The 19,021-nt window shown below is 39.6% G+C and overlaps 1 protein-coding gene across 1 annotated transcript in view; it reads right to left on the bottom strand.

The window, feature by feature from the left end:
* Positions 1-19,021, bottom strand: part of b4galnt4a (beta-1,4-N-acetyl-galactosaminyltransferase 4a) — a 497,048-nt gene that overhangs the window by 334,136 nt on the left and 143,891 nt on the right. Inside the window, exon 2 of the mRNA XM_014123877.3 lies at positions 16,934-17,046. Coding sequence (XP_013979352.3) covers positions 16,934-17,046 — 113 coding nt within the window. The remainder of the gene's footprint in view (positions 1-16,933; positions 17,047-19,021) is intronic.

The following is a 19,021-nucleotide window of genomic DNA, read 5'->3' as shown; positions in this document are numbered from 1 at the left end:
CCCCTGTGGGACACCGCATGTGATTGCAGACTCCTCTGATCTTGACTCTCCAATCATTATGTACTGCTTCCTATTGGAGAGGTAGGAGGAGAACCAGTTTTGAACAGTTTCAGAAACTGCAGTGTGCTCTCTGAGATGCCTCAGGAGGATGTTGTGGTCAACAGTTTCAAAAGCAGCACTGAGATCTAGGAGGAGGAGGAGTTAGGTGATCCAGATTCTGCAGTCACTAGTAGGTCATTGGTAAATTTCACCAGAGCCATTTCAGGGCTGTGTAAGGGCCGGAAGCCAGACTGGAAAACGTTGTACAGCTGATTGGAAGACAGATGGGATTGAAGCTGGTTTTTGTATGAAATGATATGCTACGAATTACAATTTTTATGATATTTTCCGAATTGCAATTCGTACAATATGTTATGAATTTTCAATACGTATATTATGTTACGAATTCCAATTTGTTGTTGTTAATGTTAGTTAGGTGGCTTGATGGCTAACGCTAACATTAGCTAGGTGGCTATGGGCTGGGGTTAAGGTTTGGGTTAGGAGTTAGGTTAAAGGGTTAAGGTTACGGGAAGGGTTAGCTAACATGCTAAGTAGTTGCAATGTAGCTAAAAAGTAGTAAGTACTTTCAAAGTTGCTACGTTCATGTTATACGTCCAGCCATCCACCCTAACCAACCACCCCCCTTTCATATTTGCCTTATGTAATCTTCTATTTTATGTAACCCTAACAAACGTAACATATCATACTGATTTGGGATTCCTGGATTTTTTACTATGTTACGTCTAGCCTATGAGACTACTGTGCACCAACTAAAAAGAATGTTGGGTTAACTTGTGTCATTAGGAATCCACTGGTTACTCAAACCAATTGGAATGTCCTTTCCTAAAAACAATGTTCCTTGGAATGCGTCAGACGCTTTCTAACCAATCAGAATGTCCGATCGGAATATCTGTTCTTAGAAAGTGTCCACTGGTATGTACAGTTTAATCGACCCCTCCAATTAATTGAAATCAGTTCTTAAGAAGAATCCTTTGGAATGCATGAGCCACTCTCTAACCAACATATTCACGACAGTGTTGACTCATCACTGTGTGTTGCCTTCAAGTGCGGTCAGAAATGTGTAAATTCAGGTTCAGAAATAACCGCCTGCATGACCCTCCGAGTCAGAATTACAAGTGGGAAAATCAGATTTCATGTTCGTCACTGACCCATTACTGTTTCAAACAAAGTACATTTTTGACAATATCAAATTTTTACAATGTGGGTAATGTAGCTAGTTAGAACATATTGTCAATATTAGCAAGCTAGCTAACTTTGTTTTTAGCAATGTTAGCTAGCTCATCCAGCAAGCTAAATCCTCATTGGTTGAAGAATCGTTCCAACTTCAAAAGTACTTGAGCACAATTATGTTGTATTTACGACTTCACAAATGGGAAATTCAATATTCCTAGGAGCATTTGTAGGCAGCATAAGCCTCCACACTATTCTATCATTATATTAGAAGCCTTATTTTTTTTAAAGTCTGGATGTGGATCATTGCACACATTGGTAAAGGTAAGGATGAAGCATTCTTCCTTTCTTGTGGCAAAGTGAGTAAGAATAAATTATGGGTTGTTTCCCCTGTTATTGATTGAATATTGTTGCCTTGTTCACTTGATTGAATAAGAAACTTAGAAGAGGGGGTTAACAAAAGTTAATCAGTGTGCATGTGTGTGTGCTTTCCTCAGAAACACACACACGCACACGCACACTTACAAACACACACACGCACTAACGCAGGCACAAACACACACACACCAAGATGAAGTGTAGCTAGAACAAAGAGCTGGTAAATGGGTGTGTTAATAATAGATGGGAGAGATGAGCCTGCAGTTGTTCAGCAGAGCTGGAGTCCTAAGGGTAAACCTCACTGACGCACAGCACACATGCACACGCACACACTTACGCATCCCTCCTAGTTAAATGTGACTGCTTCTCACACACACACAAGCACTCACTTACGCATGCACACATACCGCACACACACACACACACACACACACACACACACACACACACACACACACACACACACACACAGTATATAGACATATACACACTCACACGCACAGACACATCCCCATGGAGTACATAATGCCTCCTACATGTGCACTCTTAATCGTGATGTCTCCAAATAGAACAGGGTAATACACAGTAAAGTGCATGAATCAGAATGACCTTTGTCCTCTTGCAATGGAAGATGTACACAATAATAAATCATTGCTGTTGGTTTGGTGTAATGTACTCTACACGGGGAACATTGCTTTTATGTCTCAGCTGGTTATGGTGTTTTACTCATCTAAATTCATGTAATGCAGTGCACTTAAATGCATTAGACCCATACAGTATATACAGCACATACTGTAAAGTATGTTAAATACAGTAGTGAAGCATGTCTTCAGTTAAAGCGTACTGTATGAGTCATGTGCTGAAAACTCTACTTGATTGGAACATAGAAGAACAGCATAAAAAATAGTCCGGTTTGGAATAGAGAAAAGCTCTTAGAGAAAAACCATCCACTCCTCCAGTCCTTATCACGTCAAGTGTATTTCCTAAAGCTTTGAGTTAAATTGACTTTAGGAAGTGAGAGTATAATTTTCTCTCTCCTTACTACAGACCCTCAGTCACTATTCCCCTGTGCTAGAAGTGGGCCCAGGCGTTAAATGACATAATTTTCACTACTATTTAAACAATGTGCCCTAGCTAATGAACTGTTCTCACTCAGTAGTATGATACCTCAGTATATGACTTTAATGGTATGTGATTTCCATTTGTGACTTCTGTCTGTGAACTCAGGAGTATGTGACTTCTGTCTGTGACCCTAGTAATATGTGACTTTGTCAGTGACCTCAGTAGTCTGTGACTTACACATTTTGACTTATGTCTGCAACTTCAGGTATGTGATGTGGTAGTCTGTGCCATATGTCAGACTTCAGTAGTCTAGGACTTCCGTCGTCTGTGACCTCCGTCTCTGACTTCCGTCTGTGACTCCTGCAGTGTGACTTCCATTTATGACTTATGTTTATGACTTCAGAAGTCTGACTTTTATCTATGGATTATGTCTGTGACGCCAGACGTCAATTACAAGCAGGGGTCAAGAGATGTATCGCACAATATTTATTGATTACAATGAATGAACATTAATACAGTGCAGTGTTTCACTAACGGAAGCTCAGAAACATTGGCTTTCAAGGACAAGGTCAAAGCACCAAATTGTTTGTGAGCTACTCACCAACTGAAGACACTACCAATAACCAATCTCAGATATCTACTCAGAGCAGATAGAAACATAGTTAAGTGATAATGCCCGAGAAGCCGGTGTTTGGAGGATACATTGGAACGGGTGGCAAACCGTGCCAATATATCCTCCAAAAGTCAGCTTTGAGGGCATTGTCACTTTTATTCAACAGGTTACAAACATATTCAAATAATTTACATATTTTCATAAAAAAATATATTTTGATTTTGACACAAATCTAAGGTTTCTACCTAAGCCGGATGCTCGTTCGTTCTGTCGGTTCGGTTGCCAGAGAGGTGACCCAGTTGTTAAGTCTTTTTGTTCTGTATCTATGGACGCGACCAAGTCGTTCGTTCTAAATGTTCTATTGCCATACTGGCAGGCAACATTCTTATCCCTTGCTTGCTAGCTAGCCAACTACAGTTAACTTACTGTACAGTCACTTCAAACAGAGCAGCCACAATAACAGCAAAGTAGCTGCATTTGCATTTGTGTAAGCTGTTTTCTAGTGACATTTATTTAGATACATCCATAACAATGTGCTAATGATGCTTGGCATAGAAAATGTGCTCTCTCGTCATGACACTGTTGTTTAGAGGAACTAGCCAACAAAACAGCTAACACAATCACTTCAAACTGAAGCTGGAAAGAGAGCAAACTAGCTGCATTTTGTTTTGTTGTACATGTTTTCTATTGACATTTCTTTGTATATATATCCATCAAAATTATACCAGCTGATTCATGATTTCGACTGGCTGAGAAAAGCTGCCTGCCTGTCTATTTCTGACTCCCAACACGTTCATTACTATGGGACAGCTGGAGATCGAATTGCAATATTGAAACAAATGTTGTAAATGTCGGAGAGGCAGACAGCAAGGTTTATACAAATATCCGCTGTTGAAAAACAAATGCTAGTCTTACAGAAATGGGAGAAAATGTCTAGATGCTTTTTATGGTGGAGATCAAGTTTATAAATTGAATGGCTGGGCTGATGAGACAGTGGATGGTGCAGTCAGATGGAACAGAGTAAATACGCTTTTTAACACCATATATTTTCTTCCCTATATACATAGACATGGAATCACTGGTAACTTTAATAATGGAACACAAGTCACAATAATAAACTTTACATACTGCATTACTTATCTCAGAAGTATATTTATTTATTTTTATTTTATTTCACCTTTATTTAGCCAGGTAGGCAAGTTGAGAACAAGTTCTCATTTACAACTGCGACCTGGCCAAGATAAAGCAAAGCAGTTCGACACATACAACAACACAGAGTTACACATGGAGTAAAACAAACATACAGTCAATAATACAGTAGAAAAATAAGTCTATATACAATGTGAGCAAATGAGGTGAGATAAGGGAGGTAAAGGCAAAAAAGGCCATGGTGGCAAAGTAAATACAATATAGCAAGTAAAACACTGGAATGGTAGATTTGTAGTGGAAGAAAGTGCAAAGTAGAAATAATGGGGTGCAAAGGAGCAAAATAAATAAATACAGTAGGGGAAGAGGTAGTTGTATGGGCTAAAATTATAGATGGGCTATGTACAGGTGCAGTGATCTGTGAGCTGCTCTGACAGCTGGTGCTTAAAGCTAGTGAGGGAGATAAGTGTTTCCAGTTTCAGAGATGTTTGTAGTTCGTTCCAGTCATTGGCAGCAGAGAACTGGAAGGAGAGATGGCCAAAGGAGGAATTGGCTTTGGGGGTGACCAGAGAGATATACCTGCTGGAGCGCGAGCTACAGGTAGGTGCTGCTATGGTGACCAGTGAGCGGAGATAAGGGGGGACTTTACCTAGCAGGGTCTTGTAGATGACCTGGAGCCAGTGGGTTTGGCGACGAGTATGAAGCGAGGGCCAGCCAATGAGAGCGTACAGGTCGCAGTGGTGGGTAGTATACGGGGCTTTGGTGACAAAACGGATGGCACTGTGATAGACTGCATCCAGTTTATTGAGTAGGGTATTGGAGGCTATTTTGTAAATGACATCGCCGAAGTCGAGGATCGGTAGGATGGTCAGTTTTACGAGGGTATGTTTGGCAGCATGAGTGAAGGATGCTTTATTCTATTCTACTGTATTTAGTCAATGCCATTTCGACATTGGTCATCCTAATATTTATATTTTTCTTAATTCCATTCTTTTACTTTTAGATTCGTGCATTGTTGTGAACTGTTAGATACTATTGCACTGTTGGAGCTAGGAACACAAACATTTCGCTACACCCGCAATAACATCTGCTAAATATGTGTATGTGACCAATAATATTTGATTTGATTTGATTTAGCCAGTGGTAACTTGTGAAATAGACACTGGGCTGGAATGCGGTTTTAAAACCTGTTAGGGCTAGGGGGCAGTATTTACACGGCCGGATAAAAAACGTACCCGATTTAATCTGGTTATTCCTACTTCCCAGAAACTAGAATATGCATATAATTATTGGCTTTGGATAGAAAACACCCTAAAGTTTCTAAAACTGTTTGAATGGTGTCTGTGAGTATAACAGAACTCATATGGCAGGCAAAAACCTGAGAAGATTCTGTACAGGAAGTGCCCTCTCTGACCATTCCTTGGGCTTCTTGACTCTTTTTATTGAAAACTTAGGATCTTTGCTGTAACGTGACACTCCCATAGGCTCTCAGAACCCGGGAAAAAGCTAAATGATGTCGAGGCAGCCCCTGGCTGAAAAACATTAGCGCCTTTGGTAAGTGGTCTATCAGAGGACAATGAGACTGAGGCGCGTGCACGAGGCGACCCCATGTTTTTATTTTCTCTCTCTTTGTACTAAAACACAGATTCCCGGTCGGAATATTATCGCTTTTTTACGAGAAAAATGGCATAAAAATTGATTTTAAACAACGGTTGACATGCTTCGAAGTACGGTAATGAATATTTAGAATTTTTTTGTCACGAAACGCGTCGGGCGCGTCACCCTTCTTTACACTTCGGATAGTGTCTTGAACGCACGAACAAAACAGAGGATATTTGAACATAACTATGGATTATTTTGAACCAAACCAACATTTGTTATTGAAGTAGAAGTCCTGGGAGTGCATTCTGACGAAGAACAGCAAAGGTAATAACATTTTTCTTATAGTAAATCTGACTTTGGTGAGGGCTAAACTTGGTGGGTGTCTAAATAGCTAGCCCTGTGATGCCGGGCTATCTACTTAGAATATTGCAAAATGTGCTTTCACCGAAAAGCTATTTTAAAATCGGACATAGCGAGTGCATAGAGGAGTTCTGTATCTATAATTCTTAAAATAATTGTTATGTTTTTTGTGAACGTTTATCGTGAGTAATTTAGTAAATTCACCGGAAGTTTGCGGGGGGTATGCTAGTTCTGAACGTCACATGCTAATGTAAAAAGCTGGTTTTTGATATAAATATGAACTTGATTGAGAAATTGAAGTAATAGCATTTCTAAGGTATTTGAATAACGCGCCACAGGATTCCACTGGCTGTTACGTAGGTGGGACGATTTCGTCCCACCTTCCCTAGAGAGGTTAACCCATCAGCATTCAGGATTGGACCCGCCCATTGTACAAAGAGTATTATTCCACTGCCACTCATCACATATAGCAGGCCAGAAGGCTGAACTGGAAAACCTAACCTTCATAAAAATAAAAAGATGGCGGAGCCATAAAAGTTCTTCTGTGCAAGGGTGTTTATTTACATAGTGATTCCGGAACAAAAACAACAGTACTGCCATCAAACGTATACCTTATGGGACAGCTAAAAACAATGCTGCCCCACCCACAGCTCAATCCAAAATGCCATTCCATGAACTGAAAGAGAGGCTCCTTTTGAAGGGGTAGCCCCTCCCCTCAGAACAATTAACAGTAATTAATTAAGCAATTACCTATTCAAACCTACATTTCCATTTAACTAAACATACTCATTGCAACACGTTTTTTATAAAACAATATCACAATATAACATTTACAAAATTACATCACTACTGACAGTGTCTTTCAATATGCTCATTTACATTAATGAGCCATTCCGGACAGGCACTACAAAGTAAGCCCAATTCCCTTAGCTCGGGTCCTTATCCAGCATACCCGGAAGCTACAGAGATGGAGAGAGAGAGGAACAGAACAAACAACGCGCTCATCCATAACATCTAAGTAGAATAAATATTGCTTATATTAAATATGAACACTGGTCTGTTTATTTCTTTATACCATAACCGGTTACTGACGTAAGTGTGAAATGTATGTACTAAGATAGAGAAGTTAACTTGTGTGTCGACCCACATTGTTAACTTATCTGATAATGGAGCAGGGAGGAGTGATGAATGTGTGCGTGTGTTAAAGTACCAAATGCTGCCCGCGGCCAGTGGCGGACTTCTACGTCACAGCATATGTGCTGTTGATTGCATCATAGTCTGGTTCATAACACAGTGGCTAAATTCCGGAAACTATTCCCTCCTGATTCTAGGAACACTCCAGCAAAGATTTATGAAAACCAGGGAACTTTTGGAAAATAAACAAACATTCAGAATCACCCTTTTACATATTTTGCTGAATCTCTTTTTTTTTATCATGGCAAAAGACTGAAGCCCCCCTCTACTTGGTGGTAATTCAAAATAATTAAGTGGTTATCGGAAGGTACACAGAGAACAGAGCGGCACTGTTTCACGACAATTAAGATCTGGACTCGTGATTGCTGCATGGAGTCCTGATGAGTTTCCCTGCACTTGGGTGAACAGCAAACTTCATGAGAGCATTAGTTAGAGATGAAAATGAAAAGGGGAGGGAGAGAGAGAGAAGAGAGATGAGAGAGCGGTGAGATGTGGAGCGGCGCCTTCCCAGATGGCATAGCGGTTTTATGACACGTCCAATTGTCTGAGAGCGATGAGGAGAGAGGTCGGATAGGGAGAAAGGAAACATTTTCAGACAAATGGAAAACATGAGTGAGGAAAAGCAGTTGAGCAGACTCCGCTCTTTCTGAGAGGTAGCAAGGTGTATTAGACATTAGAACGTTCACTCAAGACTGGTGATGACACCATCATTGTCATCATCATCCACCATCATCATCATCGACCATAATCATTCATGTCCAATTTTGATGGAGAGGGAGAGGAGAAGAGAGGGTTGGAGAGGTTTTGAGAGGAGAGAGCTGCATTTCCAATTACACTGTTAGAAATACTCAGACCTAAGATAATCTTTCTTTCACAAAATTAGCATTCATTACAAAGAATTTAAAACTATGAAATTTGAGAAGAAAAATAAAAATGATTGGGTGAAAAACCAAAATGTGCAGTTTTGGCAGCCAAATATGTGGCCTCCTGCCACAACCTGAGCGACATCCAGTGAAAAAAAATTGTTTTGGCTTTCATACCAAGCCATGTGGCTTTTCAGTCATGTTAAAAGTATCCTGCTACTATTACTTTTATGCATTAATATTCTCCTTACTATTGTTGTTTTAATTGCTGTTAATGTTAATATCATTACCACTACTACTACTACTATTATTATTATTATTATTATGATTATGATTATTAAAGTTAGATCAATCATTGTTGTTATATGTGTACTTTGAAAATAAATGAATTTAACTTGCCATGTCAATAAAGTGTATTGGATTGAAAAAACGAATAATTGAGAGAGAGAGAGAGAGAGAGAGAGAGAGAAAGAGAAAGAAGGAGAGGGAGAGAGAAAGAAAGAAGGAGGGGAGACAGAAGGGGAGAGAGAGAGGGAGGGAGTGAGAAAGAGCTGTCGTACAGTAGGTGTGATACTTGATATAAGAGAGCTCTCAGAGGTGGATAAAGTCTAGTACTTCTGTATGGAGCCTAAGGCTATAGAGGCACATCAGTCAGTCACTCCACTGAGCTAATGAGCTCTACCTGCCCCGAGTGAGAAACCCGAGAGGAGCATAGATACCCAAAGGGAGGTGTAGGCTGTGTGCTTCATCACAGACTCATGATTTAACGTGTATGGTATGTAATCCACCACAGCATCATTCTGCATTAATGCATACCCTTCAAAGACAGAGAGAGAGAGGATTTCCTACACTGGACAACTTGTTATAGCTGTTCATAAATCATTGATAATAATCAGCAAATTTGTATCGTTATGTCAGTAATGATATTGATACAGTGCCTTCAGAAGGTATTGATTTTTTCCACATTTTGTTGTGTTACAGCCAGAATTTAAAATTGATTACATTGAGATTTTGTGTCACTGATCTACACACAATAATCCATAATGTCAAAGTGGAATTTTGTTTTTAGAAATGTTACAAATTAATAAAAAATTTAAAGCTGAATTGACAAGGGAGGTTTTCCTATGGTTCACAAGGCATATATTGGTAGATGGGTAAAAAAACAAACAGACATTGAATATCCCTTTGAGTATGGTGCAGTTATTAATGTTACACTTTGGATGGTGTGTCAGTACACCTAGTCACTACAAAGATACAGGTGCCCTTCCTGAATAAGTTGTCGGAGAGGAAAGAAACCGATCAGGGATTTCACCATGAGGCCAATGGTGATTTTAAAACAGTCACATAATTTAATGGCTGTGATAGGATATAACTTAGGATGGATCAACAACGTTGTAGTTACTCAAAAATACTAACATAAATGACAAGAAGAAAGCCTGTACATAATACAAATATTCCAACATTTGCATCAGTTTGCAATAAAACACTAAAGCAATACTGCAAAAAATTTGGCAACAAAAGTTTTTTTTTCTGAATACAAAGTGTTTGGGGAAAATCCAACCAACACGTCACCAAGTACCACTCTTCTTCATATTTTCAGGAATGGGGATGGCTGCATCATGTTATGGTTAAGGAAAAGGGAGATTTTTTTAGGATAAAAAAAACGGAATAGATCGAAGGACAGTCAAAATCTAAGAGGAAAACATGATTCAGTTTGCTTTCAACAGACACTGGGAGACACATTTACCTTTCAGCAGGACAATAACCTAAAACAGGACAAATATACACTGGAGTTGAAAATGGCTGTCTAGCGATGATCAACAACCAACTTGACCGAGCTTGACACATTTTTCAAAGAATAATGGGCAAATATTGCACAATCCTGGTGTGAAAAGCTCTTAGAGACTTACCCAGAAAGACTCACAGCTGTAATTGCTGCCAAAGGTGATTCTGACATGTATTGACTCATGGGGTTGAATACTTATCTAATCAAGATATATTTGTTTATTTGTATAAGGGGTAACACAGCTATTGTATATTCAATAAAATTCACAAGTTCATTTATATTTAAACCTTTTTCAAGGTTGACAGATTTGTCCAAAATCGTGTGACATAAAACATTACTTTTTTGTCCTTGCATTTATGGCAGGGTAAGTTGTTGTTATATTATATATTAAGCATTAGGCAGTTGAATTAGACATTACACTTGTAAGAACCCTGTAAGAATCCTGGATCAAACTGTCAGATGTTGTTTTGTATAGAGATCTCAGAAATGCAATGTAACTACGTAACATTTTGTGTCTCCTCATGTTTTGTGGTGAAAACAGTTTAAACGGGCACACAAATCCCCCAAAATGTATGTGATTGCAAAATTGAATGGTTCTAACTGAAAGAGTCACCTTTACATTGATAATTAAAACCTAAATGATCCTGTCATTAAAGGAGTTCTTCAATAATTATGCATAATATACTGAACAAAAAAATAAACGCAACATGCAACAATTTCAAAGATTTGACAGAGTTACAGTTCATAGAAGGAAATCAGTCAATTGAAATGTGCCCCTAATCTATGGATTTCACATGACTGGGCAGGGGCACAGCCATGGGTGGGCCATGCAGGGCATAGGCCCACGCACTGGGGAGCCAGGCCCAGCCAATCATAAATAGTTTCCCCCCACAAAAGGGCTTTATTACAGACAGAAATATTCCTCAGCACCCTCCCCCTCCTCAGACAATCCCACAGGTGAAGAGGCCGGATGTGGAGGTCCTGGGGTGGTTACAAGTGGTCTGCGATTGTGAGGCCGGTTAGATGACCTGCCAAATTCTATAAAACGAAGTTGGATGTGGCTTACTGTCGAGAAATGAACACTCAATTACCTGGCAACAGCTCTGTTGGACATTCCTGCAGTCAGCATTTTTTTGGGGGGGACTACTTGTTGTTCCATGCAGTGAATCTGTTACTCAATGCATTTCTATGGGCTGATAGCAGTAAGGATAAATAAAATGTTTCAAATATATACAGTACCAGTCAAAAGTTTGGACACCTACTCATTCAAGGGTTTATCTTTAGTTTTACTATTTTCTACATTGTAGAATAACATTGAAGACATCAACACTATGAAATAACACATTTGGAATCAGTAACCAAAAAAGTGTTATATAAAAATATATTTTTGATTTTAGATTCTTCAAAGAAGCCACCCTTCACCTTGATGACAGCTTTGCACACTCTTGGCATTCTCTTAGGTATATGTGATATTATAGTTGTTTTAAAATACATTTTCCAAAAATTCTAAATACCTGTTCTTGCTTTGTCGTTATGGGATATTGTGTGTAGATTGATGAGGGAAAAAACTATTTCATCAATTTTAGAAGAAGACTGTAACATAACAAAATGTGGAAAAAGTGAAGGGGTCTGAATACTTTCTGAATGCACTGTATCTGTATTCCCAGTCATGTGAAATCGATAGATTAGGGCCTAATGAATTTATTTCAAATGACGGATCTCCTTATATGAACTGTAACTCAGTAAAATCTTTGAAATTGTTGAATGTTGCATTTATATTTTTGTTCAGTATATATTTTTTGCTAGTTTATTGAAAATGAAATATTGACATATCTCATTTAGATAAGCATTTACACCCCTGAGTCAATACATGTTAGAATCAGCTTTGTCAGCGATTATAGCTATGAGTCTAAAGCTGTGAAAAAACTATACTTTGTGCTGATGTAAAAGTGGAGTCTGGCGTACTCAGCAGTCTGTAGAATCTACAGTGCCTTCAGAAAGTATTCATAACTCTTGAGTTATTCCACATTTTGAAGTGTTACAGTCTGAATTCAAAATGGATTATATATATTTTTTTTTTCTCACCCATCTACACACAAACCCAACAAGGACAAAGTGAAAACATGTTTGCCATTTTTTATTTATGGAAAATGAAATACAGATATATCTAATTTACATAAGCATTCACACCCCTGAGTTAATACTTTGTGGAATCACCTTTGGCAGCAATTTCAGCTTTGAGTCTTTCTGGGTAAACGTCTAAGAGCTTTGCACACCTGGATTGTGCAATATTTGCCAGTTATTATTTTCTAAATTCTTCAAGCTATATCAAATTGTTGTTGATCATTGTTAGACAAACATTTTCAAGTCTCGCCATAGATTTTCAAGCTGATTTAAGTCAAAACTGTACCTCCGGGCACTCAGGAACGGTCAGTGTCTTTTTGGTAAGCATCTCCACTGTAGATTTGGCCTGCTGAAAGGTGTTTGGTTCAAAGCAGACTGAACCAGGTTTTCCTCTAGGATTTTGCCTGTGCTGAGCTCCATTACTTTCATTTTTTATCCTGAAAAACTCCCAGTCCTTAACTATTACAAGCATACCCACAACATACTGTAATGCAGCCACCACTATGCTTGAAAATATGGTTAGTGGTACTCAGTAATGTGTTGTATTGTATTTGCCACAAACATAACACTTTGTATTCAGGACATTAAGTTAATTTCTTTGCAGTAGAATCTGTTTTTGAAATGCTCGACTGAGGGACCTTACAGATAATTGTATGTGTGGGGTACAGAGATAAGGTAGGCAAAATAATGTTAAACACTATTATTGCACACAGAGTGAGCCCATGCAACTTATTATGTGACTTTTAAGCACATTTTTACTGATTTAGGCTTGCCATAACAAAGGGGTTGAATACTTATTGACTCATTGACTACAGAATTCAACACCATAGTACCCTGCCCTGTGTAAATGGGTCCTGGATTGGGGCACCCCCAAGTGGTGAAGGTAGAAAACAACATCTCCACTTCACTGATCCTCAACACAGGGGCCCCACAAGGGTGCGTGTTCAGCCTTCCTGTGCTCCCTGTTCACCCATGACTGCGTGGCCCATGCATGCCTCCAACTCAATCATCAAGTTTGCAGACGACACAACAGTAGTAGGCTTGATTACCAACAATGACGAGACAGCCTATAGGGAGGAGGTGAGGGCACTCGGAGTGTGGTGTCAGGAAAACAACCTCACTCAATCTCAACAAAACAAAGGAGATGATCGTGGACTTCAGGAAACAGCAGAGGGAGCAACCCCTTATCCACATCGACGGGACAGTAGTGGAGAAGGTGGACAAACTGAAATGGATCACCCACACAGACAGTGTGGTGAAGAAGGCACAACAATGCCTCTTCAACCTCAGGAGGCTGAAGAAATTTGGCCTGTCACCTAAAACCCTCACAAACTTTTACAGATGCACAATTGAGAGCATCCTGTCGGGCTGAATCACCGCCTGGCACGGCAACTGCACCACCCATAAGCGGAGGGCTCTCCAGAGGGTGGTGCGGTCTGCACATCACTGAGGGCAAACTATCTGCCCTCCAGGAAACCTTCAACACCCGATGTCACAGGAAGGCCAAAAAGATCATTAAGGACAACAACCACCCGAGCCACTGCCTGTTCACCCCGCTACCATCCAGAAGGCGAGGTCAGTACAGGTGCATCAAAGCTGGGACCTGAGACTGAAAAATAGCTTCTATCTCAAGGCCATCAGACTGTTAAACAGCCATCACTAACACAGTGAGGCTGCTGCCTACATACAGAATTGAAATCATTGGCCACTTTAATAAATGGATCACTAGTCACATGAATAATGCCACTTTATTAATGTTTACATATCTTACATTACTTATCTCATATGTATATACTGTATCTCCAAGATCTTGGCCATGACACTGAGGATAGAGACTGGCCTGTATTTCCCAGGGACGGTCTTACTCCCCTTCTGGTGCAAAGTATTGACTGGCCATTTTCATATCCTATGGAAATGTACCTTGATCGAGAGAGAGGTTATTTTATTTTTTTACCCCTTTTTTTCTCCCCAATTTCGTGGTATCCAATTGGTAGTAGTTACAGTCTTGTCTCGTCGCTTCAACTCCCGCATAGACCCGCATGCCAATGGCTTTGGAGCAGTTAAGTTCAGCTAGCATTTTAGCTACCTTGGCTACTGAAACACTTTCAAAGGAGAAAGAGTTTGGTAGGACACCGAGCTTGGCATAGTAGCACTTGACTTGTTCATTCCCAAACAATCCAGTGGTGGTGGGTAAGTTGCTAACCAACTTACTGGCAACTGAGGTAAAATATGAGTTGAATTTGTTAGCCACCATTGTTTTGTTGGAAACCAGTGACACCGTGCCCATAATGTATAGGCCAATAGAACTGGATTTGTTTTTGGCAGACTTAATACACCCTAATTCCTTGAATGATTTCCACAGCTTTTTGGGGTCGTTTTTGTTCTCTGCAATTGTGTCAGTATAGTACCACCTCTTGGCTTCCACAATCTTCTTCTGAGCCTCATTTTTGAGTCTGAAGGATCTTGGTTCATACTATATTTCTTAAAGGCCTTGTTCCTTGATTCAATGGCTTCAGTGATTTCATGATTAAACCAAGGGTTGGATCTCTGCTTTACTCTAACTTGTCTAATGGGACCCACAGTGTTAACAACCCGGAAGGACCTACTCTTGAAAGCCTCCCTGGGTCCATCAATGCTAACACTAGTCAGCATAGGTGATCAGTCAACTTTACCAAGTCGCTCCCTAAACATGTCAACACTGTACTTTTTGAGGGGCTCAAATTTTTTATAGTTTTAAGAAAGAGATAGGGAGAGCGAGATGGAGTGTTAGAGACAGAGAGGAGAGATGGGGTGTGTCAAATCAAATCAAATTGTATTTGTCACATGCTTTGTATAAAACAGGTGTAAACTAACAGTGAAATGTAGAAAAAATAATAACAAGAGGAATAAATACACAAATGAGTAACAATAACTTACACAGGGTACCAGTACCGAGTCGATGTGCAGAGGTACAAGGTAATTGAGGTAGATACACTCCCGTACAAAAGTTTGGGGTCACTTAGAAATGTCCTTGTTTTCCATGAAAACATACATTAAATGAGTTGCAAAATGAATAGGAAATATAGTCAAGATGTTGACAAGGTTATAAATAATGATTTTTAATTGAAATAATAATTGTGTCCTTCAAACTTTGCTTTTGTCAAAGAATCCTCCATTTGCAGCAATTACAGCCTTGCAGACCTTTGGCATTCTAGTTGTCAATTTGTTGAGGACTTGTAAGGGGTCTGTTTCTCAAACTAGACACTCTAATGTACTTGTCCTCTTACTGAGTTGTGTACCGGGGCCTCCCACTCCTCTTTCTATTCTGGTTAGAGACAGTTTGCGCTGTTCTGTGAAGGGAGTAGTAGACAGCGTTGTATGAGATCTTCAGTTTCTTGGAAATTTCACGCATGGAACAGCCTTAATTTCTCAGAACAAGAATAGATTGACGAGTTTCAGAAGAAAGGTCTTTGTTTCTGGCCATTTTGAGCCTGTAATCAAACCAACAAATGCTGATGCTCCAGATAATCAACTAGTCTAAAGAAGGCCAGTTGTATTGCTTCTTTAATGAGGACAACAGTTTTCAGCTGTGCTAACATAATTTCAAAAGGGTTTTCTAATGATCAATTAGCCTTTTAAAATGATAAACTTGGATTAGCTAACACAACGTGCCATTGGAACACAGGAGTGATGGTTGCTGATAATGGGCCTCTGTACGCCTATGCAGATATTCCATAAAAATTGTCTGTTTCCATCTAGAATAGTCATTTACAACATTAACAATGTCTACACTTTATTTCTGATGAATTTGATGTTATTTTAAATGGACAAAAAATGTGTTTTTCTTTCAAAAACAAGGACATTTCTAAGTGACCCCAAACTTTTGAATGGTAGTGTATATAAATATAAGTAGGGGTAATGTGAGTAGGCAATAGGATAGATAATAAACAGGTTCAGCAGTGTATGTAATGAGTCAAAAGAGTAAGTGCAAAGAGGGTCAATGCAGATAGTCCTGGTAGCTATTTGGTTAACTATTTAGTAATCTTATAGCTTGGGGGTATTCGCTGTGTGTCAGGCAACAGGTTTCGATGAATAATGCCATCCCTATGTACATGGTGATCTATGATGACGAGGATATGATGTAATAGTCAGCCTAGAGCTCAGCAATAGGACTTATAGTATCTTATTCATAACTACCAGACTGCCCACAGGGCATTTGACTACTATTCTAAGACTGAGAGTAAGAGGAATAAGAACAAACAAGAGAAAGAGAGAGGGAGAATGAGAGGAAGGCATGTTGTCCACTGTATTTCTAGTCATCTCGAAAACCAACAGCAAATATTGGGTGCTATAGCTAGCTAGCAAGTTGAGGCTAAGGAGTTAAAATCTGAAATGACGGAAGTGGACGGAAACAGCTACGCATTGGCCAAAACCCGTACTCAGTCCCTTTCCTTACAAAGCACCAAAAACAGCTAACCGTACCCAAATATTATGACCCTATGTCACCTCAACAGACTACATACAGTAAATGAGGTAAATAATATATGATATAGAAAAAAAGGGAGAGTGAGAGGAGAGGGAGAGTTATGGACTCACCCGAGCATCGTCCTCGTGACTGTCACTGGTGTCCTCTGTCTTGCGGTGGCCGGCTGAGGAGCGAGTGTCCCTCTTGCGGCTGGCATCTGTCCCCTCCAACTGCCTCTCCCCATCTGGAGGCAACACAGAGACAGCAGGGTCAGAGGGAGAGCCTTCATCATCATCATCATCATCATTTCCATCATCTTTGGCAGCAACGTCATTGTAATTAGTAGTATCATCATGATTATCATCCTCATCATCATAATCATCCCCATCATTACATCATCCTCTCTATCGTTAGCATTGTCATTATTATCATCACCACCACCACCAGCATCACCATTGTCAGTCTAACATTCATCATCAGTATTGTCATTATCATTGGTGTCATCCTCATCCTCATCATCACTGTCATCACAAGTGGCAAATATAATGTCAAATATTTTACACAATGAGTGAGAGAGAGAAACAGCAGCCAGCTGAGGAAGAGAAAGAGAAAAAAGGAGGGAAAGAGAGAAATAAAGAAATAGGGACAAAAAGAGGGACAGAAGGAGAGGTTTATCTTGTGAGGAACAGAGAAGGCTGGGCCTCTGTCACGCTGCAGATGAATTACGGGAGCTTTTTGGTGTGATGATGACTGTTGGGTTGGCCAAGGGAGACCCGGATTTAAACCCAGGGCAAGTCCACGGTAACGGAATTATGCTTCGACGCTGTTTTTTTTCTTTAAAATGTATGCCAAATAAAACTATTTACTTGAAGGTTTAACTAACCATACTCTATGCACAATAACTACTTTTAACAATTTCCACTAAAACTTTTACGAAAAACGTATCTAATGGAAGAACTGTGCAGATGCAAACTTTGGTGACTGAATTATAGTAAAATCTCCCTCAGTTTTTATGCGACAATGTTTTCCAAAAACAAAATATCACGTCCGAATTAAGATTCAAAGATGTCTGCAGAAAGAATCGTGTGTCATCTATGACCTGGCACTTTGAGATATGGACATGAATGTCATTCTCCTCATGTTTCACAAGTTTGGACATCACAGCGCAGCACAGCAAAGTTCAATAAAGTGCAGTAGAGTAAAGTATAGTAAAGTAGCGTATAATTCAGTACAATAGAGTACTGTACAATATACTGTACCGTATTGTACTGTACTCTACAGTGCTCTACTCACTGTACGGTATTGTAATGTACTGTACTTGGTATTTTATTAGGATCCCCATTAGCTGTTGCGAAAACAGCAGCTACTCTTCCTGGGGTTCACAAATGAAACATGACATAATGACATAATACAGAAAATTAATAGACAAGAACAGCTCAAGGACAGAACTACATCTATCTAAAAAGGGCACACGTAGTCTACATACAGTGATTGCTCCTTTAACCTGTTAGGGCTAGGGGGCAGTATTGACACGGCTGGATAAAAAAACATACCCGATATAATCTGGTTACCACTCCTACCCAGTAACTAGAATATGCATATACTTATTACATATGGATAGAAAACACCCTAAATTTTCTACAACTGTTTGAATGGTGTCTGTGAGTATAACAGAACTCATTTGGCAGGCAAAACCCTGAGACATTTTCTGACAGGAAGTGGATACCTGATGTGTTGTATTACCTTTAAACCTATCCCATTGAAAAACACAGGGGCTGAGGAATATTTTGGCACTTCCTATTGCTTCCACTAGATGTCACCAGCCTTTACAAAGTGTTTTGAGTCTTCTGGAGGGAGATCTGACCGAACAAGAGCCATGGAAAGATGATGGCCCATTAGACACCTGGCGCGCGAGTTCATGTTGGGTACCCTCGTTCCAATACGTTATAAAAGAGTATGCATTCGTCCACCTTGAATATTATTCATGTTCTGGTTAAAAAAGGCCCTAATGATTTATGCTATACAACGTTTGACATGTTTGAACGAACGGAAATATATTTTTTCCCCTCGTTCATGACGAGAAGTCCGGCTGGCTTAGATCATGTGCTAACAAGACAGAGATTTTTGGACATAAATGATGAGCTTTTTTGAACAAAACTACATTCGTTATGGACCTGTGATACCTGGAAGTGACATCTGATGAAGAGAATCAAAGGTAA

This window comes from Salmo salar, chromosome 10 (genome assembly GCF_965601325.2).
Source record: "Salmo salar chromosome 10, fSalSal1, whole genome shotgun sequence".
Taxonomy (NCBI): domain Eukaryota; kingdom Metazoa; phylum Chordata; class Actinopteri; order Salmoniformes; family Salmonidae; genus Salmo; species Salmo salar.
This window is presented reverse-complemented; position numbering and strand designations above follow the sequence as displayed.